Source organism: Simochromis diagramma, unplaced genomic scaffold, assembly GCF_900408965.1.
Source record: "Simochromis diagramma unplaced genomic scaffold, fSimDia1.1 OVJJ01000596.1, whole genome shotgun sequence".
Taxonomy (NCBI): domain Eukaryota; kingdom Metazoa; phylum Chordata; class Actinopteri; order Cichliformes; family Cichlidae; genus Simochromis; species Simochromis diagramma.
In genome coordinates, this window is record NW_024387245.1 from 20,022,156 (window position 1) to 20,048,667 (window position 26,512).

At 40.4% G+C, this 26,512-nt stretch overlaps 1 protein-coding gene across 2 annotated transcripts; it reads right to left on the reverse strand.

Annotated features, from left to right (window-relative positions):
- Positions 1-1,854: 1,854 nt before the first annotated feature.
- On the reverse strand, positions 1,855-26,009 carry tsc1b (TSC complex subunit 1b). 2 transcript variants are annotated; one of them, XM_040000296.1, is made up of 22 exons: positions 25,897-26,009; positions 20,089-20,304; positions 19,231-19,334; positions 18,818-18,970; positions 18,175-18,319; positions 17,855-18,009; positions 17,687-17,760; positions 17,430-17,608; positions 17,057-17,175; positions 15,828-15,990; positions 15,608-15,729; positions 15,146-15,239; positions 14,596-14,709; positions 12,274-12,913; positions 9,683-9,726; positions 8,538-8,704; positions 7,594-7,776; positions 7,384-7,494; positions 5,714-5,836; positions 5,194-5,381; positions 4,741-4,914; positions 1,855-4,143 (listed from the first exon to the last, which is right to left on the reverse strand). In XM_040000296.1, exons 2-22 carry the CDS (start codon positions 20,195-20,197, stop codon positions 3,477-3,479), a joined length of 3,828 nt encoding a protein of 1,275 aa, XP_039856230.1. In that variant the 5' UTR covers positions 20,198-20,304; positions 25,897-26,009; the 3' UTR covers positions 1,855-3,476. The 2 variants fall into 2 exon arrangements, with proteins under 2 accessions (XP_039856230.1, XP_039856231.1); XM_040000297.1 differs by lacking the exon at positions 25,897-26,009 and adding an exon at positions 25,412-25,888.
- Positions 26,010-26,512: the final 503 nt, after the last annotated feature.

Genomic DNA, 26,512 nt, shown 5'->3' on the forward strand with positions numbered 1-26,512 from the left:
AAACAAAATCTAATGGGGTCGGGTACATATGATACACAAGGTTCTTAAAAATGTCTTTACTGTACATTGTGTAATTTCTTCTGACTGCAGAGCTTTTACTTTTGTTTCATTTTTTAGTTGTTCCCCCACCTCACGTTTTTATATAAAAATTCTACTACTTATTGTCTAGATTTTTGTTGTTTTGTATGTAACTTAAACACAAAAACAAATGGCAATACAAAAACCTTTTAATCATGTAATACACGCTTGAAATCTTCAAAAAAAAAAAAAAAAGGCAAAACAGCACTGATAGTTCGAGCAGTTGTTAATGATGCTGAGAAAACTAGATGAAAATACTATCACGTAAGTAAAAAAAAACCCAACTAGGTTTAAAGAACTTAAACCTTTGTTTTGGTTAAGATGCTGGTATGTAAAAGATGAAGATTTTCTTTTAACTTGTCTGAAACTGAATGAAGTGATATTTGCGTGGGGCGGGAGGAGTGGGAGTCTCTGTTTATTTGTTTTTGTTTTTTAGAATTCTGACTCTAATTTCATAATTATGAAAAATCTGACATTCTGAGAAAAAAAAAAGGGGCAGAATTCTGACATTATTAAAGAGATTTTGGCCCTGATCCTCTTCCATAAAAGTCACCTCATTGCTACTAGCTATGCTGTTTATATCTATTAAATAATGCGACAGAGCCAGGGAGCATTAGCTCGATGTCGTGCTTTTCTCCGGTAGTTTAGGATTTTTGTTGGGGTATTTGTCCAAACAGTTGGAATAAAGGCCATACTAGGTAAAGCTGGGCCCAAAAGTCCTAACTAGTCAATTTGTGGACGCACTAGAAAATACTTTTACATAGTAGGCCTATTTGCTATAATTGCCCAGACTAGTAACTTTGAGGCTTACTATTTAACTAGTTAGCCGTAAAACATTCCCACGTTACATTAAGGACATTTACCCCCATTTACTCCTCATTAATCCTTAAAAGAGTTTATAGTAGGTGGACTTACCTTTAGTCTGGACAAACCCCTTTCCCTCCCTGCTAGCAATCTTAGCTTAAGTAAGCTAATCTAATCTTATCCTTGCCATATTATCAACTAAACTTTAACTGCCATTTATGGAAGCTTGTTTCTGCTGACACTAAGTATCTTGAAATTTTTAAATTCCGAGTTATTTTGACTTTTTGGAATTTTCTCATTTCAATTTCATCTGTTTTTTTGTTTTGTTTTGTTTTTTTTAAGTGTTTTTAATTATTGTTGTATGGGGGACATATGTCAGAGGTAAGAATAAAAAACCTGTACAGGTATTACGATTAAAACGTGGAATTTTATAAAAGCAATGACTTAGACTTGGAGCAGTTCAAAATCTGAATAAACATGTCCACCTAACCCTATTAAGCAAATTGATACCTTTTTTTTTGGTTGTTTTTTAACCAAATTAACACATAATCAAACCAAGGATATCTCCTACATTTTTATTTTAGTTTTACAAGTTCACAATGTCGTTTGCCTTAGTTTTTTTTTTCCATCTAGTTCTAGTTTTTAAGTTTACGTTAACTATTATAATACTGATTCTGAGTAAGTCAACCATTTCAGATAACTTTTCAACCTACTCAATTTTAAATTTATTAAGTCCAAATTTAAAGAACTTGAACTTTAAATTTCTAGTAGCTTAACTGAGGAGAGTAAGCTTATTTGTCTACTTCAATTCGACTGGGAGGTCACTTCCTAAATTAATAATATTGTCAATGAAGATCAAGAAACTAAAATTCAGTCAGAGCTGAAAGTAAAATATTAACCCATTTGGTTTTGTCCAAAGATTAAACTCACAATGACCAGAAAAAAAACAGAAAAACGAGGAAAACTCAGAACTGTAGTGCAAAACATTGAAGACGATCTTTATTGTTCACAGTTAAACACAAGCCACTGCTTTACGAACTTCCTTTTTTGCCATTTTGTCCCAGATTCTCCAGCTCCGGTGAGAGTCCTGATTTCTTCCTTCAGTTTGTGCTGATTGTACCTTCTGTCTTGGTTTCTTCTGTCTTGGTTTGCTGTAGATACTACGGTTGGCATTTAAAGTGGATTGTTGAACATGCTTTAGATAGCGAGGCAGAAGGAAAAAACAGCAGGAGTTCCCGGTGGACAACAGGATTTAGATGGACTTCCACAGCCAGAGTTTACTTCTAATACTTCCAAAAGGGGAACAGGTTACTCCATGTTTATCAGACCTGCAGAAAGGAAAACCCATCGGACAGAATGTGTCTGTTTTCAAGCGTAGTGAACAAGTTGAGAAACAACACTTATGTTTAGAGATGACTGAGGTCAGCCAGAATGCAAATATATTGCTTGGCACTTTCAAAATAATCGTATTGAACTGAATATTGTGATAAAACCTGGGTCGTGCAACCCTGTCAGGTCTGATTCAATTTTAGTTCATGTACCCCAAAATTAAAAAGAAAGAAAAAAAAAAAGGGGGGGGGGGGGGGGGGCAGGGGATGTAGAAAATGTAGCATTTATAAAAATTCATAAAAATGTTACCAGTTTCCAAATCTCATTCACTCACTTTCCTTTTTTGTGGAAATAATCATTTTTGTGTGTCTGCAGCACCTACACTTAAACATTTGGATGCAAAACCAATTTTCCTTTTAACAAAAATGTAAAGGTTTGTCGGAAATGTTCTGCTTAAACACAGGAACAATAAAGTGTGGGTTCAAAATGTCACTAGAACAAACCAAAAACTCAAGCGAACTTATATTTGAACTTTGATTCGAAGTGATAACTGATGAAAAATAAACAGTGTTTTCTTTTTTTAGAATTGCTACCATTTAAATAGAAAAAAAAGAAAATGTTTCAAACAAAAACAAGAAAAAAAAAAAAAGTGAGTAAGCTGTCAGTTTACCCAAAATTCAGGTTTTCTGACTTGTGCCTTCAGTTACAGTCAAAGAGACAGTTTCTGCCTTCTCAGCTTATGCAATAGTGATGAGTGGAATTTTGCTCACAGCTTTTAGACATGATCTCTAAATATTTCAACAACAAACCGTCTGTGTTACTGTGGATAGCCACACCACCACAATAGAAAGTAGCTCCAATTTAGGTGAACTGACTTTCTAAAAAGTAAATAGTCAAGGTGTCCTGTGTAGGGAGCTTCATGATTCTTTATCACTGTTATCAGCTTCCTGTCAGTGAATCTTTCAGCACCTTTGTTTTGTCAAGCGTAGCGTGCTCACTGGTAACATGCTGACATTGCTTGTATCACATTATCAAAATTCTTCAGGGAAATAAAGCATTATGAAAAAAAAACACAAACAAAAAAAACCCCAAAAACAATCATAAGTAGAAGAACTTGGGGTGAAAATCCTGTTGTCCACCCAGAGTGACACTTAGGGAATGGGACAAATAACACTGAATTGCTGACATGTTCCTCTTGTCGATTTTGTAGCTCTTCTCCGTCATTAAATTTCAGTCTCCCTTCATCCCGGCTCAGTCCTATGTCCCTAACTGTGCTCATGATGGGTCTCGTTATAGTCCATGATCTTAAGCTGCTGCTGCCGGGGGCGACTTGACCCTACCTGAACCCTCCCACCACCAGGCCCCGCCCCTGTCTTTCTGCAGAGACTTTCCTGCCTGGAAGCCCTCTGCTGCTTCGGCTCAGAGGCGGGCTCCTTGGTGGGCACAGTGAGAGGAGTAACAGGGGGAGGGGGAGGGATGGGCGAAGGTGCGGGGCTGACTGGGGCAATATAACTTGGGCTTATCGACTCCACGCACAGCTCAGTCTTCAGGCCGTGGGCGAGGCCAGCGAGGCGAGGAGGTGGCTGGTCCTCATCACACTGGCTCTCACTCTTGTTGCGGAACAGCTCACGTGCCCTCATGCCCAGGAAGCTCTTGGCACTGGGGTAGGAGCCCACGGTGAGTGGTGTGTCTGAGGCGGCCAAGGGAGTGAGCAGGCTGGCGTGGGGGCAGGACAGGGAGGGCTCCACCAGCAGGGGTGGGGCAAGTTCCTGACTGCCGTTGATGGAGTTTGCCATTGACTTGGAAGAGTTGCTCGCCTTTGGTTGCCCTGGCGATAAAGTGCTGCCATTGCCATGAGGGGAGTCATGTGGTGGTCTGCTGTCTGTGTCCTCGTTGTTGTGAATGTTACTTGGTCCATCTGGCACGATGCCACTGTGGTGGGGAGAAAAAAAATTATTTCAGAGTGGACCAAATAGCTGAAGTTCATTTTTTTTTAAATGAAAAGAAACAGTGAAACATACATTTTCCATTTTTTCCCTCCTCCAGGTTATTTATGAATAAATTAGACAACTGACATTTTTTTTTCCCCTTACAACTAAAGATTTGCAATGTTAAAAAGCCTATGAACCATCTATGACCCGCACAATAATAGAAGTTGTCTATGAAATACTATGCTATCCATCCATTTGTGTCTGAACCAAAGTGTCAGACTCTAGTTTTCAGCTCTGCGGTTTTAGCACTAAAAAGAATATTATATAATTTGTAATGTACTAATAATATGATTTCACCAAACTGAGTGTTGGTGGATTTGCACACACTCTTACAGGTGCTTTATTATATGCCTTTTTAATATTAAAAAAAAAAAAAGCGCGCTGTCACACACTCACACGCTGATGGATGCATTAGAGGCAACTCAGGGCTCAGTGTATTACCCAAGGATACTTTGACATGCAGGTTGGAGGAAGCAAGGACTGAAACACTGACTTTACTTTTGCATGGCAAAAAGTAACATCACAACTCCACCCTGACCTGGAGTCACAAGGCATGTGTGGGTCATCTCTGCCCTCTGGTGGTGAGCAGGAGGTGGTGCTGGCTGGAGCCTCCATCTCTACTCTGCTGTAGAGCTGCAGGAGTTCGGTCTGCAGCAGCTGAGTGATTCTCCTCTGAGCCTGATACCTGCTGTCTGAGGCCTGCAGCTCAGCCCTTCAAAGAAAAGAGAGAAGACACTGGTTCAATGTAGGAAAAGACAAACATGGAGAGAGAACATGAGACCAAATTGTGGGGGGAGCCAAATGTTTTGTTTGTAGGAAAAATGATCTTGCCTACTTGCACAAATAATTTATGATCCGTACTAAAGTAGCGATCCATCTTCTCACACAAAGATTACGACGAACGCTAATTTTCAAATTACACAATGCTGCTTTAAGTTATACAGAAAAGAGTTACATTAAATTCTCTTATTGTTTGAATCCTGGTGCTCACTTTGCTTGACATTTTACGTCCTCGAGGAACTTCTTTTGCTCTGCGATAAGGTGTTCCTTCTTGGAGAGAAGCGTCTCCAGCTCGGTGACTCTCTGCTGCGCTGCCTCGAGTTTCTGACCCTGAACCAGCAGACTCTGCCGTAGAGTCTCCACCTCCTTTCCGTAAGACACCTGCAGCATCTGGGCCTCCTGGGTGGTGGGTCACAACACAAGAAAAATGCATGAAAATGGGAACAAAATACAGATTAACATTTTCTGCGAGCCTTACTACAAAGCTGTCATATTCTACAAGGTAAGTTATCTGCAAATTAGCAGTAAGTGGTACATAAGCACAGTCATGTCTTTGTTTCAAAGCATTATGATTAGCTGCCTGCCTGTGACTTCATTCACCAGAGTTCATATTGCCATGAAGTTGAAAATGCTTCACTGGGAGAGTTTTGTTTCACACCCAACAAACCCAATTAGTGTCCATTTTCACTTCAGTACGTCATCTCTGCTGTTCCCTGCAAACACACACGTACCTTTGTGTTATTGGCGTCTGCGTGCTGTAATTCCTGCATGGACAGCTTATGTGCCTCCCCGAGGAGCAGCAGCTGCTTGTTCAGGAAGCTCATTTGCTGCTGGGTGCTCTCGCTGTTGCTCAGCTGAAGGACAAATGAGACAAACAATGATGATGGAGGGCAAATTAGCAATTATACTACAAATACCCTGTTCGAAAGAATTTGAGAAAAGCAGTCCTTAATGATCTGACTCTGATAAAAGTCCAATGAGTTGCGGCAAAAAGTCATGTGATATTTCAGTATACAAAGAAATCCAAAAGATTTCAACTTTGTTTAAATGTGTCACACTTTACAGCCATTCTGTGAAATTGTCCTAAGAAATTACTTCCCAGGTCGTGATATTAAACCATATGGCCATGGTCTTGAAGAATATCTTGACTGCCTAATAAGTGAGAAATTTAAGGAATAATTCAGAATATGGTGAGGCATCTTTTGCCTCTGCCAACTTGTACTTAACCTGAATATCGTGAACAAGGACCTTATATATGACCCTATGGATGCTGTCTGATCTGAAATGAATAGACGCCTCCCTGCTCATCAGGATTTTGGTTCAGTCTGGGTCAGAGGAGCAAAACAGACTTCAGACCAATCCCAGGAGCCAGAAAAAACACTCAGACCCCCTGTGTCGCTGACCCAAAAATAAAGAGGGTGAGACAATATCTCCAAGGCAACGAGCCCTGGGACAATCTGCATGTTTTTTTGGAGCTCCCCAAGTCTGACCCAGCTGTCTGCAAGCCTGCTCATGCTACTGCACAGTTTTTCCATTTACAGGAGAAGCAAGCACATAGAAAAATAGAGTAAAAACACAACCTGACTGTGTTAGGAAGTTAGTGATGTCTCACCAGTGGTCATATAGGTCTGTTGGCAAAGACACGTTAATGTCCCTGAAGTTGAAAACTTGCTCTGACAGAGAATGATAGATATGATATAAGGATATCAGAGCTTGACTTAAAAACAACCAGGTCAGGCACACATACCACTGGATTGGAACTTCCTATAGCAAAAGGTATAGGAAGTCTTAATATGAAAGGCAATCAAAGACTGTGGGGGGTGCACCTGCAGCAGCTTTAAGTGCAGCTGCTACTTTTAGATTCCTCACCACAGGCTTGAAGCTGGCTTAGAAAGTTAACCACTTCTCTCGCTAACTGACTCAACTTTCATTTCAACCTGTGGTGACTTCTACCGCTCAGATACCAGACAGCAATTTTTGAGTCAAGGAATCAGTTTTCAATCTGGTAAGGAGCACAATGTCTTCGACCTTCTCATGTTGGTGCACTGAGAATTTGTCTCCCAAGGTTAACCTGCGAGTCCTGCTGCCTAAAGACAAGCATCCAGTTTTTAACTACCTGAACCTTTGTAGAGATGCACAACCCTGAACTGAAACCAAGTTTAAATTTGGCAAGTCTTACAGAAGGAGTTACAGTGTGCTGTAATCACACCACGTACAGCATAGAGACACCTTCCTTTTTTCTATAACAAGCGGCAAAGCCACCAATCATCCACCAGGTGGAGGTTATCGCACTAGTAATGTACTGTAGCTACAAAGGTAGAATGTCAAACTATCAAAACACCAACAAAAGCCGAAGTTCTGACTGTGGTTTGAAATGATCTCACACTCTGTACTTCTTTACCTTGATAGTCATCTGATTCAGGAGGTGACCAGTGTGACAAACTTTGTTGTTGGCCCTTTGAAGCTCAGCTTCCAGTTCATCCATCTTCTTCTGATACTCCTGCAGCTTGCTCTGAACATGCAGGACAGATTTAGATGAATACCAAACTCTAATGTATACCGTATAGAAATGTTAGCACATCATAATATAAGAGTGAACGTGCATGTGTACCTGGAGCTCCTGGTTCTTGGTGTAGTAGTCGTCTCGACCCTGCTGCAGCTGTCTGATCTGACTGTGCAGCCTGGTCACCACCGTCTCCCGGTCCTCCCACAGCTGCCTGTATCGCTGCTGCTCCACTTGCAAGCTCTCCCTTAGAGATAGGATGTCCACACTCTGCAGGTTCAGCTGGTCCTTCTACACGCACATGCGCGCACGCACACACACACACACGATAAGCACAGAATTTTCTAAACCAGAAACTCAGACTGAACTGTTTTTGAATGATTTACAAAAATACTGGCACACGTCTCAATACAACCTCCTAGTAGACACACCAATGGTAACATATGTCGCCTGGTTCTCAAGTTAATGCATTCAGAAGAAACTTTACTCTGACCCTAACATCAAGGTCACGGAGCTTCGAACTCCAAGATTGCTATTAGATGCACCTGTGGTATCAATTTGAAGTTCCTACATTGCCTCGTTTTCAAGTTACCAAATTCACAAACTCTGGTGTCCATGCTGCCCTGCTGCTTGCCCGGTGGAGTGGGCAGAGGGGTAAAAAGTTATTCTTTTGGTTGATTGCGACATGGATGTAATCAAACACATTTGATTACTGGAGGCAAAACAGCCTTTGTGACTTCTTTGTAACTGTTATTTGTTGGAAACTAATCTGTGTGCAAACAAAACTTCCGTTACAGTTTCATTGGTATGTATGCAGATGACCCTCAGCTGATTAGACAGCTGGTATTATGAAATGCCCGAATGCCTCAGTGATTACTGAATGTCTCTGAAGAATTTAGATGAGCTTTGTCTCTTTTTTATCGTTCCAAATGAAAATAAGCTGTTGAATCAGTGCACATCTAGTGTATAAGATAGCTACATCACCTTTTGTACATTTTCAACACTGTGTTTGAAAGTGTTCAATCTGTGATAATGAGCACTTGCAAACTTGCCATGGCATTGTTCTGCTCCTCTAGTGCGGTGGCATTGATGATGCGTCGGAGGAGGCGTCGGTTGCGGACGGCGTGTTGCTCCCTCTTGTAGCGCTCGTACAACAGCTGGTTGTGCAGCAGGAGCAGCTGGCTGCGCAGCGTGTGAAGCTCATCCAGCGGAGCTGAGCCTGAGGAAGCCCAGGTAATAATAATGTAATTAACACACACACACACACACACACACACACACACGACTAATTAGTGGAGTTAATTATTATTAGAGTGTGAAACACAAGATGAGCACAGGTAATTGTTTAGGTATAAAATTATATTCTATAATCTATTGCTTTTCCTAACTTTGCTAATCACTCACACACAGTGGTATAAAGAGCACTTAAAATAGCAAACACCTTTCACAAATGAGTCCAGGTGTGCAGTTTAGTAAGAAAATGTGAATTTTTTTTTCTTATTTTCAAATCAAGATTGGCATTTGTTTACATCATGATAACAGAACAAACATTTGATCACTAAAGGCTGAAGTTCAACAATTAAACAAGCAAAAGTAACTAGTACTATGGTCTGGTTGGCAGTTTGACGAATAACCTGATGTCATTACCAGTTATTTACATCATAAATATTATATACATTATGAATATTTAAAATTATGTCAAATAATAATAAAAATCTAGGAAATGCCCAGTCTAACTTTGAATACACGGCTTTGCTTATCAAAAAATGATAGACTAATTTAGTGAGTATGTGCTGGAAAGTTTGATCCAGGATCTTTACAGTCATCCAAGGACTCCATGCCCATCAGCCACAAGTGAGGAGTGGAGTTTTGTTTTAGATGTAATTTAAAAGACGTGACTCCTATCAGTCAGCCAAGGGAGATTATCAAATTCCAGAGTTGTAATTATAGGTTGGCAGAGTTTTATTTGTTTTTCCTTTTTATGAACTGCAGCTGGAGAAAATTTGATTTGTGCGCTTAAGCATAAACAAAGGCAGAGAAGACATCTTACATCTCATTTCAAAATACTGCAAATGTCTTAAGACCTCGCGGCCAAACTTAGTCATGCGTATTATTTATATACTGCTCCATCTGCAGTGTTGATAATGGCTTCTTTCATCTGTGTACAATGGTGTTCTGAGTGTTGTGAAGGATTTACCTCCAAAGTGTGTCCAGTCAGCTGACTTACTTGGCAAAGGTAATCTGTTAAAGAAGATTTTTTTTTTTTTTTTTTTTTTTTGGGGGGGGGAGACAAAAAAACAAAACAAAACCAAAACAGGTCAGTAACATGAGCAGTTTTTGTCATATTGTACTCTTAATCTGCCCTTTTTGCATTCTAAAAAACAAAACCAAACCATGTAGTCACCGGTAAAAGCAAATGTTAGCACAGGTTAATGGCCTTTGCACACCGGATGCAAATAAAGCGATCTGACCAATCAGACCACTGTATTGGACAGCAAGTGTGCTTTAGCTCAAAAAGTGCACTTGTGCTGAATATACAATAATACAGAAATGACTCATTTTTTGTGATGAAAGTCAGTGTCAGAGGAAGCATCTGGATGCACCTCCTATCTTTCTAGCAGGACATTCAGTATTTTTGCAAACCAGATCACACCAGACTCTAAGAGCCTACTCTGTGGGCTCAGTCTTGGGACTTATTTTCTTTCACAAATGCTGAAGTGACAAGACACAACAGCTGGCTTGGCTTTGTCCAACAGTATCAAAATCTACCTAGCAGAGTCTAGAATTCACTAAATGTCAAGATATATCAAGACTGTTTATAGAAGTTATAATTATGCTCCTACAATTTTCCCCATACGTTGTCCATATTTCCTCCCCTTACAGGTGACCACATCGCAGTAAAAATGGCATGCTTGTAACTTGTCTTATTTCTCTCTCTGCCTTGATTTTGACATGTGTGTGTGCCAACTTCATTCTCTCCATCTGCCTGTATTAAAACAGATAAAATCTAAATATGGCAGTAGCAAGCAACTAAAATTGAATGCAGTCTAAATGATCTGTGCTTAGTCCTGGCTTTGCTGACACCGCTTGTGCTGTTGTATTATTGGCACTGTGGACAAGCCAGCTGTGTGTGTGTGTGTGTGTGTGTGTGTGTGTGTGTGTGTGTGTGTGTGTGTGTGTGTGAGAGTGAGTGAGTGAGTGAGAGAGAGAGAGAGAGAAAGAAAAGAAGGGGGAGGTGGATTTCGAACAATGTCATGCTTGTTCTAAACTGGGTGTTTTCCTTTGGAACTGCGGTAATAGACTGGAAACAACCCAGAAACGCTCTGAACATTGAAAAGCACATCAAAACAGACTCATGAGGTTCTTCAGTGTGATCAAGATGAGTGGCTGACTCACAACAAAGAAGTTAAAGAATGAATACCTAAACCACCGCAACATACATGTGTTACTTCAATATTTTCATACTGAAAGTTGATATTTAATAACTTAAATTTTCTTTGAAACTGTACCCATATAGCAGAGTTTGTATCACACTCACTAAAGCTAATCAGGAAAGGCACAGAGCTTTTCTGTGCAACTAAAACTACAACTGAAAATACAGTTTCGGTGCATCTAACCTCATGGCATGCGTTTCATGTCCTCCTAGTTGTCGGTGGGATTGTTATGTACTTACAACAATGTTGAAAAAAAGGTTTCTGCATGCTTTTCAAAAGTTAATTTAAGATGTTTGACAGCAGAACAGTAATAACTTGAGCAATGCACACTGATTATCTATTAAAATTAAATGTCTTCACACATTCTGATTTAGGAATCATCAACTTGAAAATGACACAAATGTTGTGGATTATGCAAAGGAGCCACAAACCCTCTTCTAAATACTTAATAATGTTGTGGGTGTTTCATTACGCCCAACATAACCAGCTTGCGGTCCACGTGGCACTGATGATGAGGTAACAGTGGAAATGAAAGACTCCATTGGCACCTTATTTTTCTAAACAATTTGAACCTTATATTGGACTCAACTGCCTAAATGTTATTTTTTAAGTTTAATTTTTTTCCAAAACATTTAGAAATAACCTCAAATATGAACGATTGGAACCTCGTGTCCTTGCTACTTGTATTTCCCATCTGTCACCTTCTAATTGTCATTTCACCTCTTCTAAACAGCCTGTAATAGAAAACAATGCCGACTACATGTAGTAATGCATGTCTGATATGGTCAAAGTATTAGGACATTTAAAATTTATGATCTCTCACAAGTACTTAAGACTTCTAAAATATTTTATGGCTTAAAAATCAATTTAAATACTGGAAAGAGCTGAGCGGATCCTGTAGGAGTTGGAGATAAGAAATACTCAAATACAGGGACTTGACTTTTTACCCAAGGGGCTAATCTGATAGATTACTGGCTGCAGCGTTTGTAATAGCATTGTGAGGAAACTAGATGCAGTTGCTGCCATTACACATGACATTTTTAGAAGAAATATTTTTGGCAAATCAAACCATTTCTGGTCTGACTATAGCACATCAGATGAATCTGAGGCTGGGTCATGACCAATTCTAGTCTTTTCATGCACAACAGAACATTTTAAACTATTAAAATACACTGTTGCTCATGTTTCCAAATAAGCTACAATCTATAGAATCTGTAGTGTTCGCAGAAGCTGTAGCAGCTGAGTCTACACAGGATGTGTGCAGGCACAGGATGGAGTGCAGGTCACCTGTGTTTTAGACCACAATCACTGTAGATATGAGTGTTAAAATGATGTAGACTTAAAAGTCTCTCACCTCTTGAGAACTTTGTCGTGGGCGTCACTTCCCTGCTGAACAAGGCGATCCAGCACCTCCAGTGGTGAAGCAGACACTACCCCTTCCTCCTCTCCATCCTCCAACCCCTCTTCCCGCTGCAAAAGTCTCTCCATGGTGACCTTGTGCACCACCTCTGACGTCTTCTGGTGCACAAAGAGTGAAGCTGCCCTCGGCAAGGCCAGATCAAAAAATGACTCATAGGGAACCGGGGCTGGCGTCTTGCTGCACGGACTCGGGGAGAACATCCCAAACTTAGTCACTTCATCATCCGGGACAGAGGGGCTTTGGTGCAGGTGGTGCTCAATAGGAGTAAAACATGTGTGAAAGGAGCATGACTGCTCCAGGCCAACAGCTGAATTCCTTCCTTCTCCTGCTCCCGCTCCTCTTTCACTGCCAACAGTGCTGCTACACACGGTGTTCTCAGCTTTATCTGGTGTTGATACAGCATGATGGGTGTCCCGGACGGTGCCTCCAGGCTGGGTGCTGGAGCGGGTCTTGTCTCGTGTCTGACAGCCAGTCAGCGTTTCAGTGGTGTGATAGAAAGGGGAGTCAAAGCCCCTGACACCCGACAGCTCCAGCTTTTCTTCAGTGAGCTTCCATAGCTCCTCTGTGATGGCAGCTGCAGTAGATGGAGTTAAGGAGAGAATGACATTCAGAATATACATGCAGGTTTAAATATTTCTGCAATCACAAAACGAGCGCCCAATTTTTTTTTTTGTATTTTTTTTATTATTTAAGAAGGAATGGATGTTTACATCTAAGCACCTAGCTTTAGAAACAGAGCTTGTGCCGTTTGGCAGATGCTTCTGTTAAAAGTGGTGTTCGCAGCACTGCAGGTGCATTTATTTTTAGTATAAGTGGCTCAAGTGGGATTTAAACCAGTAACTATGCAGAGAAAGCTCAACATACAGGGAAATAAACAGATGTGTTGGCATCCTGGATGTTTAGTTCATGAGCTGAGAATTGTCCAACTTAACTGGGGGAATCTGTTTATCAGAATGTTGATTTAATTAAAAACAGACCAGCCTACTGACTCATTCTCATATATGTGTTATCCAATTTTATTAAGGTGTCTGTTCTGAAAAATCAAATTACTTTGCTTTAAAGAATGCAACTAGTTTAAGGGAAAATCTATTGGGCTAGGAAGTACAGTTTCCTTAACTTTCCTTTCATTTCTTTTTGAGAGGCAGCGTAGGCCATCTCTAGTCGTATGACAACTGGGATAGGCTCTTGTCAAACATGGTTGTGGTAGTGTGATAGCCTGGAGCTGCTTTGCTGCTTCAGGACTTAGACACTGTAATTAATGGAACCATGAATTCTGCTCTCTACCAGAAAATCCTGAACGAGAATGTTGGACATCAGTTCGCACCCTGAAGCTCAAGCTGGGCTGTGAAGCTGGATGATGATCCAAAACACACCAGCAAGCCTACCTCTGAATGGCTTTTAAAAAAAGGCAGCAAAACAAGGGTCTTGGAGAGGCCTAGTCAAAATCTGGACTTGAATCTGATTAAGGTCATGCCAAAGTATCTCAAACAGGCCTTAAGAGAAAGGTGGGCCTCTCCAGTGATGTGAAACTTACTACAAATGCTCGACTGCAATTCTTACTGCCAGGGTGGCAAAACCACTTATTACGTTAAACAATTTAAAAACTGAATTTTACATTTACTTCTTTTTTCTTTTTGTCTAATATAAAAATTTGATGAGTTGAAACACTTAAGGGTGACAAATATGAAAAACAAACAAACCAAACAAACCAAGAACTCTGCAGGTGTAATATTAAAGAGAAAAGGAGCAAACTGCTACATTAAGAGCCTCTCAGGATTATCAATAGGAAAGACAGATAATGGCAGGCATATCCAACAATAGCTTTGATGGCTCCAGTGTTTGCCAGTAGCAACCAGTAAACAGAAAAGACATATGACATTGAGAATTTTCAAATGTAGGTCTTGTGCCAGAATCACCAGTTCATACAGGTCCTTTTTCAGAAATCTAATGAATATGTGACTGTGAATGCTGCTCAGATCCAATGTTTGAATAAAAAATGGCTAGCATGAATTTATTCAACATCTTGCTAGCATTTTGTGTGCATTTATAATTCAATAAGAGGAATGAGAGCCGCAGGTAGTCTGCCTTTAACACCACGTGAATGACTTGGGGAAACTATAGACTTCTTTTTTGTTAACCTCAAAATAAATATTTTTTTTAATAGTACAGCAACATTTTCTTGGGTTGACTTTAGTCCTTGTGGCTTGAATTTGCTGACAATGTACATAAATGTGTTTCTGCAAGAAAGAAACTCACCCTCTTCCTTCTCTTTTTCTTTCTCTGTTCTTAGCTGCAGCTCCAACTCCTGTTTCTTCATGAAAACTGAAAGCTCTGTCAGAGTCATGGAGATGTTCTCTGCAGCTCCTGCATCTGATGACGAAAAACATGCCACATGTTTGCATATGGTATCAAAAAATGAAAGGAAAAAAAGAAGAAATACTTTTACCCTAAACTTGAGAAATTAACTATTAAACCTCTATAAATAGTAAAGCAGAAATCAAACACATTTTAGGTCATTTCAAGTAGAAGTGTGCACTTCACTCAGATTACAAATGTTTATGCTGTTGTAAAATATCCAGCATTTTAAAATTAGGCAGAACGGAGTCTTGCCCAGGAGGGGTGGACCATCAGATCAAATTACAGTTGTGAGTTAACTGCTTCATCTGGAGCTCCATCTGAAATGTATTTCAGTCAGACTGGTTTTCTATTGGATCATTCTGGATCTAATCCAAAAAGTGATGGCCTGTGAAGACTACTGTAAAATGAATGATAATAAATCATATCAATGACAGACATCACGTCTAACCTTTGCTTGTGGCCACTTCTGAACTCTTCTCAGGCTCTTTTACTGGGTCTTGTCTCACCAGTGTGGGCTTTGTGCCATCCCCATGTCTCCGATCCTGAAAAGTCACACACAGTTAACAGTCTCATTAGAGACAGTTTTCAGGACACATCGGTGGTTTGTTCCAGCTCTTCTTTCCCAGTGTAATTCTAAAATAAATTTTAAATAAAGTTATCATTTTTCCCTCATTAAACATAATTACTCAAATCATATTGCCTCCTGCTGTTTTCATGTAAGGCACATATTAGTCATATTTTTTTCAGATTCTTGAGTGATTAAAAAAAATGAAAACATCATAGTGTAATTAATAATCACAATCTGCCCACTGCCAATGACCTTTTGTAATTCTATCATGCAAAGTGTTTGGCAGGATTTCTAAAATCTGCATCTTATGGACATTTTCAGGATAGCGTTGAGAGAGCATACTTTTCTTGGTGGACTGGACTGTACTGTGTTGGCTGGTAAGGAGATTACAGGAAAGTCATCTGATAAGGTGGGAGGCGGAGAAGACGTGGCTGGGGTGCTGGAGGCAGGCGTTCCTTTTCCTCCTGCTCGGATCAAAAACAATCAGCAGTCACCAGAAAAGACACGACAGGACGTCACGTCAGAAAACGGTACGGTACGTACAGCATGATGTAGCCTGTACCTGATGTGCAGTGGAAGCGGGTGGGAAGATGTGAGGCACTGTGGGAGAGCTCCAAGTTGGGCGACATGCCCCTTGAGGAAGGGGGTGTAGTCATGCCACACAATGAGGAGGGGCTCCACAGAGGGTCTTTCCCACCACAGGAGGAATTTAATTCACAGGAGTTCTGCAAAGAAGAGAGTCATTATTACTGTAATATAATAAAATTTGGGAAACAAACTGGTCTATAGATGATATACTGTTGTAGCTTAGTAAACAAAATTATTAGATCATTCTCTGTCATATATGGTGATTTGGTGCCCTCTTGTTATAAACTATAAAGTGGGAACTAAAACTTCCTGATGCATTTCATTGCCCACACAGAGAGGGACACAGACCACCTGTGTATCACAATCAGCTTTATGAAAGATTGGCAGTGCTACATTAACTGGGGGCAATTTAAAATTGCACTTCTGGAGAAAGCTTGACTATCCTCATTTTGCAGGACCATTCGCGTGCCCACTTGCCTGGATACCTGAGTTGAGCTTCTCAAAAATTACAGGATATTTATTATTCTAGAATTTAAAATACATCTCAATTGGCTGGGGTTTCTTATTCTGTTAATGCATTGTAAGAATTAATTTACTGTCAGATGGTAGCTTGAATGAACTAGAAAACATTGAATAGTGGCTGAATAGTGGAACAGGTGGATGTGGGTGAAGCAAGCCAAGTATAAAATGGCGGCTCTCACATGTTTTCCAGATTGTCCATCCGTCACAGTCGTGGGAGAGAAATTCTCAGACAGACCCCAGGGGGCAGAAAAACACCCAGACCCCTCCTTCATGCAGCTGGTCCGATAATAAAAAGGGAGACAGCATCTCCAAGGCAACAAACCCTTTCCAGCCCTTACGGAGTGGTGGCAGGATAAGCATAGGGGCATGAACTTGACTCTGCCCGCCAGCTGATTTTAGGGACTCAAAAACACTTTTTCTTTGCATTTTTCAAAAACATGGAGGACAGCTATTGTTCTTTTTGAACTCATTCGTAGGGCTTTCTGGACAAACAATCGCCTAACTCTGTCTGACAGGTGCTATATGGGGTGTAAACATGACCCTGTGTACAACAGCCAGCATCAAGCAGAAGCTTAACAACAACGTGCTCTGGCACTACCCTCTGATCATCAGTTACTGACAAACCCTGTGTCCTAAAGCAGCAATTATGACAGATTTTGATCAAATTATGGATGATCTTACCTGCCGTCTGGAGGTCTGTGGGCTGCGGTACGAGGATTGTGTCCCTGAGAAGGGGGGCAAGGACAAGGGTGGGGGTAGAGGCTGTCGTGGAGTTGAAAATGGGGTTGAAGAAGTACTTCCTGTTGTCAAGAAGACAAATGGTATGAACAAGCCACTAATGGATCCAGCCAGCAACTTTTAGTCTGCTCTTAGGACACCACTGTTCCGGTGCTCTTGAAAAGCTGCTTCGAGTAATGCTTCAAAGTAATACTTCAAATGATAAAATCCCTACTATGTTCTAACCAGAGCTATGGTTCTTGATGCAGATGCAAAAATGCAACATGTCTATTATTATTCTTACTCGTATCAGTATTGTTTCATATGCAAAACTGACCATAGCTACTGTGGAGGTCTGGGTAGGGGCTGGAAGTGCAGTCCTGTGGTCGCAGGTGGATTTGGGGGTAAAAGTTCTCAGGCATGGTGGCATAGCCCTCCTCGCAGGAAGCCTCCTTGGGGTCTAGAGACACTTTGGCACATTCAATGACGATATCATGGATTTCATACTTTTTCCACCTACAGAAAAGCAGAGCAATGTTAGGCAAAGTCCTGCTGGAAATACAGAAAAATAAAAATAAATAAAATTTGTCTTACCTGGTGGGGTCAAGCTCATGATCCTTGGTTCCCGTCACCAATTCTGGATGAATACGAACGTGTTCAAGCATCGGCTGAAGGTTGGACACAAATTTAACATCCATCATCACTTTGCTACCAACTCTAATGAAGAGCAACAGATCACTGCATCTGAAGTAATGCGCTTACCTTAACTACTTCCTCAAAGGTTTCCATGTTCTCCTTCATGCTGTAATGGGAGCGCAGGTAGGACACAAAATTGCAAGGGTACATGCCATAGAGACGGTGGAAGAGGGAATAGACGCTGGCGTGTAGGTGGATTAGGTAAACCTCTGAAACATGGCCTTAAAGTGGGGAAAAAGGGTTAGAGAGACAAAAACCTAAGCTTGCTCAGCGCCTTTAAACACCCCTTTACCTCCCACACAACTGGATCAAGACCCTTAAAAATGAACTAGAAAACATTCAAAAAGCCGACAACATATTTTTGAGACATGACAGGAAGTTCCTACCTGGATTTTTCAGGTTCCACGATGCCAAACGGCCAAAGATGTCAAAATACTCCCACAGGTGTTGTTTCCCAGCTTGAGGGATCATGGGCAGCAGAGTGATCAGCACCAGCACTCCAGTGATAAGCACAACTACATCTGTATCTGTCTGCCATGATATCAGGGTGAAAGTATTTAGGTTTAGGGCACACAAAAGACATTACATAGGACAATCAAAAATCTTAGGCTTAGCGTATTAGCATACAATTTGCTGACAAGCTCTAGTAGAGCTAAGGCGGATTTTGTGAGGTTTGGGGATGGGCTAGCTATTAAAAATAATACAAGCCAAAGTACAATACACACTGAATTCTTAGCCTATACTCGGTAAGTGATGTTGTGGTTAATGATGTTGTGTCTAATGGTTTTTAATGTAGACATTTAAATACTTGCTAGTAACAGCTCAAAGATGTGTGTATATGAACAAAACCCAGGTAAGTAACTGCTTTGAAAGCAGAAAACTAAACAATCTACTGCTTTGTGTGCTCACTACAATTAAATCCATTCTAAAAGCTGCTTGGATGAAAAACTTCTGATCCGCATCCATCCACACACGACTCTGTGCCTTTACAAGATTTCTTTGTTCATCGAGTCGTATCTGGGTCGTTACCTTTAGGCATTTGAGCAGTGAGAGTAGCAGAGGGTATCGAGCAATCTTGTGGATCCAGGACGGCTGCTTGCGGACTACATGGCCGAGCAGAGTGAGGGTGGGCAGCCGGCAGGCCTGTTTGGTCATACAGTCATTCATCTTATCTAGAAGGTGCTGTGACAGAAGGACATTAGGGTCAGGGTAGCAAACACAATCAGTACTCAGCACAGGCAGTTAGTCTCCTTTTTAAAGCATGTTGAAACTAATCTGTGACAATATAAGCTGTAACTTTATACAGGACCATAATGACCAATCAATACATAGAGTTTAATGTTTCTATAAGCAGTGCTTTTTGTTTTGTTGGTTTTCTTTTTTTTCCTACCCTAAAAAGTACCACGTCACAGGTAAGCTACAACAAACAAACTCCACCTCACCTTATCATGTGGCTCTCTGACAGATGACAGGATATGCACAGCCTGGGCGGAGTTGGTTTCTAAATAGTAGTCCACCAGCGTGTTTAGCAGCATGGACCCACGTTCTTCAAGGAAAACAGGAAGGAGATTTTGAATAAATATGCAGTGAGGTAAGTTAAACCAGGTGATAAAGCAAGCATTATTAAAAGAATGAGATGCAATCGGCACAGAATGGCCAAGGTTATCAAAGTTCAGTGGTTTCCCCACACACAGATTTTACTTTTATGGGCTACTGATACCCAAGTACATTTTGTGATGTATTATTTTATCTGTCTGAAAAGATGATGCAATTGCTCAAGTAGCAGTATCACTGCTTACCAGCTAGCTTCCTTTCTCCTACTTCCTTACAGCCAGGTTGACTAGGTTATCTTTTTCATGGTCATATAGCCTTCAGCTGCCTCACAAACTCAACCTCCACATTCCTGGACTACAGCTAGCAATGGAAGTCCATATTCTAGTCTAATGGCCAATTTCTGCTTAAGCTGGTAATCTATGTTGCAAATTACACATTGAGTCGACATAGCCTGCTACAACTGCAACTGGTGTTGAAGGTTACATCGCAGGGTTAAGAGGGGTTTCTGGTTATGACCTAAGTTAACCTAGGCTGCAGAGCAGAACAAGGACTACCATTGCTAGGTGCAACTTAAGAGAGTGGATCAGAGTTTGTGAACAGAATGAGAAACTCACTGAAGAAGCACAAGCATGCATATAATTTTTAATTATTTATTCTGTTAAGTTGTAGTGACATCACACACACAGAGAGAAAGAAAGCTGTGTCCAGAATAAACTGTGCTGACACATAACAAGCCAAGTGCCTACCAGTGCTGAGCTGCTCATTGATAAGGCCTCTGATCTCTTCTAGCTGGTGGAGGTCAGAGGTCTCCAAGAGTGGGAGGAGGTCCCCCACATTTGGCTGCTCCCTGGCCATGGTGGTGGCAGTGCTGGACGTGGAGGCAGCGTCTCTGTCACGGCGTCCGTCCCCACTTGCCTGGAGGACTCCTGGGACCCACCCACCAATACAGTCTCCAGGCACCTCTACAATGCACCAAGATCAAATCAAAAACATTTCCAAGAATGTGTTTAAGCTCTGATCCAGGATTACTGCTTGCGTGACAATATCAACGGTGTAATGGGAAGCAGGGTTTGCAGTAAAGAGAATTCTCTTAAATGGAGAGAGAAAAAAAAAGTTCACCCTAAATGAGTGGACTTCTCTTTTGTGATACCCACAAGAGCTCCGATTTGACTAACATAATGGCCTTGTCATCGTATCCTATCAGGTGAGGGAGGTGTGAATGACAGACAACGCAGCCATATTTCCATGTAATTTCAAGTTCTAAGCAATGAATACAATGTCTCTGCTGTAAAGACACGCAGTGGTCCTTAAGTCTCTCAATCATCCCGCAGATGAGGCCAAATAAGGCCTTTAAGAGGGCCACATAAAGCAAAATCAATTGTTTTTCTGTTATTTCTGATCATTTGTGAAACATAATTGTGTTCGTGTTGAGTTTATGAAGCCAAATTAACATGTTATCAAAAAGTGCAACACCAGAAGGCATAGAGGAATCCTCTATTAGAGCTAGTCAGTCTAAAATTCCTCTAAGCAGGAAAAACCCTGACTTCACGATGCCTGCTTAGTACCCAATAAACTGGTGAGGATGGTGGAACATTCACCAGCCTTTCCTTCTGAAGTTCTAACTGGCTGCTATTGTGTCAATGTTTTCACACAATGGCAGCCAGTTAGAAAGAAGATGGCTTAAAGGGAGGGTGTCCCTAAAGGGAAAGAATATAAAACCGTGGTTACAGTTGACGCGGTGCTCAGAGCTTGTGCAAACTGTGACGTCAACATAGACCAGTAACCATTTATACTCAAGCCTGAGGCACACTGGACTCCTTACAGTCTTCTCCTAAACAACTAAAGAATCACCACGTCAGTGCTCACAAAAGAAAAAAGAAGAAACAGAGAAATTGTTGAGGTTTTCTACAGAATGCCCATGTGTTCTAACCTGGAAGCTCAGGCCATGCCAGAGTTCACCCCCAGGTTTAACACCACTTTTGAGGAGCCACCATTTGTAAGGGTCAAAGGCAAGAATATACTGCCAGTTCATGAGGATGAAGTAGTGGTAGCACCAAAGCCAGTATAAGATAAATAAGGACCACTCTGGGCTATGCATCATGGGTCCAAGAATAAAAGTATGGAGTCAGTATAAGAGATCCCTATTATACAAGATATCTGAAGAGATTAATAAGGTTGAATTAACAGTGTGATAACATTTTGAAAACTTACTATAGTTTCAATCAGAGCAATAATTTGGTAATAGTTTGAAAACGGCAAAAAGTGACACACAAACAAACCAAACAGTTGATGATAAGATGTGGCTCAAAGAAATGACAGAGTTCATGTTATTTTTCAATTATATTATATTAAATTAAACAAAACGACTGTTTTCCTCTGCAGACATTTTAACTTTGTCACTGCAGAGAATGCAGAGTTTTTACCATTAATCAAACGTCCAAGGAAGTCGTGACAATTTGACAATGGAGCCAATTCATAATGTTACTTAAACCCATGCTTTTTCCTACAGTGACAAGGCAAAAATCTGGAACAAGCCTATACATTTTGTTTTTTGAAGTAAGAAAATTAAATCTTTTCCTCAGGGAAGCACAAGCTCAGCAGGCTATAACCGATTTTCCATCAAAGTCCTGAACCACACGCAGCTTTATTGACACAAACACACATAAACCACCTCGCTTGTCAAACATACTGCGGGACAAATAAAAAAAAATTTAAAAAAAAAGGTCAGAGAACGGACTTGGAGCAGATTAAGCAGTGTCGATGGATCCAACTATGTGACCTGCTGCTAATCTGACCTCAAGAAGACAAGAGAATCCTTTCAAATCCTGCCTGTTTACTATCTGAGCTTTAAGTGAGAAGTTGTGTATACTCAATATAAATTAAACAAGTATGTGCTTTGAAAAAAAACAAAACAAAACAAAAAAAAACATAAATACAACAGGACCTAATGTGTTTACCATTTTAGGGGATAAGTCCGTTTATGTTGTCTGTAATGCGTTTAGGCTAGACGCTGAGTCAGCTGTTCGAAGTAAAGGAGGCCAAGGAATCCTCGCAAATCTCCATCTGAGAAACGGCCATTAATAATACTGATAGACAGGCCATTAGCATCAGGGTGTCTGCACCCAGCAGCTTCTTCCCCAAAAGGAATAATGAATCAGCACCAGAGATCTAATTTAAACTCTTAAACCACAACCCCTAACAAGTTAGAAAATGATGAGACTCTTGTTTGTTTTTGGTAGCTCACAGGGTGTAAACTATCAGTGCAAAATATTGAAGCTTTCAACATGGAGTCACATGCTATGAAAACCAAGATAACAGGAGCTTATCCGGAGAAAATAAATGAATCGATATCCAGTGTATTTCCACTGAAGTCATGTGTCACTTCCCCTCTGGATGGAAACGTGACAATATTAGTCGCTCCAGGATGCTCCCATTCAAAAAAAATAAAAAAAAAATAAATAAATAAAAAAAAATGCACGATTAAAATTTGCACATGTTCCCGTTTGTTCACTCACAGGACAAGTCACAGCCCAGTTTTCTTCTTTTTTTTCTAAATCAATTAACTGCTGAGTCACGGGGGTTGAGAATTGGGGTGTGGAAATGAAGTCTTGCAGGGACAGGTCAGTGGTGTAAACAAGAGTTAGCCTCAGTGTGATCTCAGGCAGCTTGGGAATGCTCAGGAGCACACAAAGAAGCTTTATGCAGCCCGAGCGCTTCCATGTACACACTGAAAATTACATTTGGCCGAGCGCGAGCTGTTAGCAGTAGCCTTCTATTCTCCTGCGTGAATATTTAAAAGCCCCATCATAAAGAAGGACATTTGCCTTCTTTATGATGGGGCTATATGGTCCGTTTGAATAAGTTTTTAATCAGACACAGTTTGCAGAAGTTTACTGGACTGAGCAAAGATACAACTAACGTTCTATTCCTGAGCTATCTAATGGGTGGAAAATAATGAAAAATGCTCCATCAAGTCTTCCCAGAGCTAAAATTGCTTCTTTTGTTTAACAAACAAACCATCCCACACCATATTAAATCTTACATGAACTTTTAAATCGGTGTACATCTATTCTTATCATTTTCTTACCATCTGGTATTTTTTTTAAAAATATAAATCATCCAAAAAAACAAAAAAAAAAAAAAAAAACAAAAAAAAAACAGCAAAAATGTCTGTCACAATTTACAAGAGTCTGATGTTAAATGAGAAAACAGTATTATGGTTAATACAATGATTAATTACTATAAATGTAATAAATTGTGTTGGACTAATTGATTAAATAATGGTAGATAAAATAGAAAAGCAGCAGGTCACCACATGCAAATATGAAACTGAATGAACTGAAAAGACTCCACATTTAAAGTATTTATATGAAACACACGTATATACATAATTAATTCAGACTTGTTGTGCACACCTACATAAACTGTCTTTAGGTAATGTTGTAAGAATGAGATCTGGATGTTGTACAACGTTATGCTTTCTTCAGAAGCTAAGGCTACACTTACTAATATACTGTGTTGGGGTAGGTGAGGGGTGCTGTCTGGGTAGTGTACATGTGAGGCCGAACACATGACACCCACTTGCTCGCTGTAAATTTACCAGACAATTATCAGCACCACTGGATGTCACACAGACTTTGTAACACTGTCAAATGTCCGCTTAGCTAAGCTGGACATTTCGGGGCAGAGTCTTGAGGAGTTTAGTGCTGCACAAGTAATGAAAATTTAATTTCTTTCCTTCACAACAACATCCTGAAAGAAAGAAAACACCTCAAACACTTGAAAACAAACTCTAAACAGTTATGACTGGGTGGCTATCATTTCAAAATTCCCAGAACCAGAAATCCAAACAGGCAGTATGAGGCCATGTCGGTGGCTGGGAGCTTGTGGTAAACTGCATTAATCTGAAAACAGTCAGTATTCCCTGGACCTTTTCTCACCATGACAGAGGGCAGCCTTGGTGCCTAACTCTTAAGTGCTGGTGCACAGTATTCCCATTTTTAAAATGACATAAGTTATGTGCAAAAATAATAATAATAATAATAATAATAATAATAATAATAATAATAATAATGATGATGATAATAATTTAAATTAAATAAAAATTCTGCATAGATAACCAAACCAGGAAATTCTGCAAACCTGGCTGTAAGTATTACTGACATTAGTCATATCTATTTATTTTTTTCCATCCCATGCATGCTGCTGACCTGAAAAATGAAAAAGGTCAGCTGCATGCATGGGATGTGGTTCATTTTATATTGCCTGGGAAATAATGAGTATATCACACATTAATCTTATCTCCTGGGCACCAGTCTGACCAGCTGTCTAAGGACATCTATCATCAGCTCAGCACAGTAGTTGCCATTTTCGTGTTGCTCCTAATTCGTTGAGAGCTTATATTAAAAACAAATACCTACAGAGGACCGGTTCAACTTGGGACGCTGCCATTTCTGGAGAGACACGAAGCTTATGTCTTTACGCATTTATGTCAAGACTGTGAGCATGCACAGAAAGAATGCAGGTTAAATCACACATGGTCTAAAATATTTGTGAAAAGCTTTAAATACCCCTGTGAAACCCATTTATTCATGAACATGTTGTTAGGGTGGCTTACAAATGAAAATAAATGACTCCGATGAATAAACATGAATGGATTCTAAAGAAGTAAAGTGTCACATATAAACATTTATCCCTTCAGGCAATGTGTTAGGTTAGTGTTTATATATAATGCAAAGGCCCAGCTACCAGTGCTGGAATTTTAACAGCTTAGCCAATGTGACAGGCAGAAATGAGAGCTCGAGGGGGTCAAAGTGTGAAACTAGTGACCCATTTCGTCTTTGGAGTGATTGAAAAAGCTGAGGCGTTGACAAGCCAGCAAAAAACAACAGGATATTAATGGCTGGTGTGACAATAGGAAAAAAACTGCTGAGGTGAATTTGGGTAAAGAGCTGGCTGAAAATGAGACGCTGCAGAAAGGAGCAGCAGATCTGTCACAGGGATGAATAGCGAAGCGTGAAAAAGCAAATAAAAATACACAAAGGCCGTAAAGACTGGAAAAATACTGACATGGAAGAGGAGGGCCGTGCAGAGCCAGGACAGGCCGAGATGTGGGGCTGAAAAGCAGCAGAGCTCCCCGCTGTATGTGGACTGACCAGAGGCTGCTGCTTGTCGTAAACAACTCGCAGGGAACAATGGGCAGGGTTGGGTTGACTTTATCCGATTATAAAACTATGCAGACGTCTCCTCTCTGGCAAACTGAGCACTGCTTTTTAATAAATAAACAACAAAAGCCAGATAAAACCAGGACGAAACGCTTAAACCCTTAACATCTACCCATCACAGGTCTCCCCAAAAACAAGTCAGTCCCACCGCTGAGAGCTAACGTTAGCTGGGAGCTGCGACCCACACTCGGCGGAGAATTCACTCTGTCAGCCGCATTCAACCAGCTGAGAAACAAGCAAAACTAATCGCTTTCACCAAAACGTAACTTGTGCGTTGGAATTCGTAGTGAGAAAAACAGACGAGATGTAAAAAAAATCGGACCTGTTTACCTGTTAGAGTAGCTGCACTCCACAGGGCGCCGCCATCTTGAACAGCTCACAGCCCATCCCACCACAGTGTGTGCCTCCGCTGTCAGCCTGCATGCAAAAATAATCCCAGGCGTTGGAGCACTGCGCGTCATAACCGCAACTTTTACCACTCGAAATCAAATTACATCTAAAAAAAAAAAAAAGCTCCAACTCTCTTGCTCGGCATACTTTACCGCTAGAATTAGCATTTACAGACGTTTCTCGGAATGAATGAATAAATATATGATGTATGTAAACATATATATTTATCTATATTTTCAAAGCTAAATAAAGCTTATAATATTTTTCAATCACCCAACTGGTGGAAGAATGAAGCCTGCATGCAGAGAGTGAAATTATATATATTTTTATTATTATTAAATCAGGTGGCAGTAGGTGGTAGAAATATATGGAAGCTCATTCGTGCCATAAAAAGAAAACCAAAATTGATAAATAATTAAAAACATAAAAAATAAAAGATATAAAAAAACAGATAAATAAATAAATAAATACTGGTGAAAATCCACCATGAAATATAATTATTTTTCTTTAACCTGAATAATTAAGTCAAATGTATGAGGCAGGGTTTTTTTTTTGT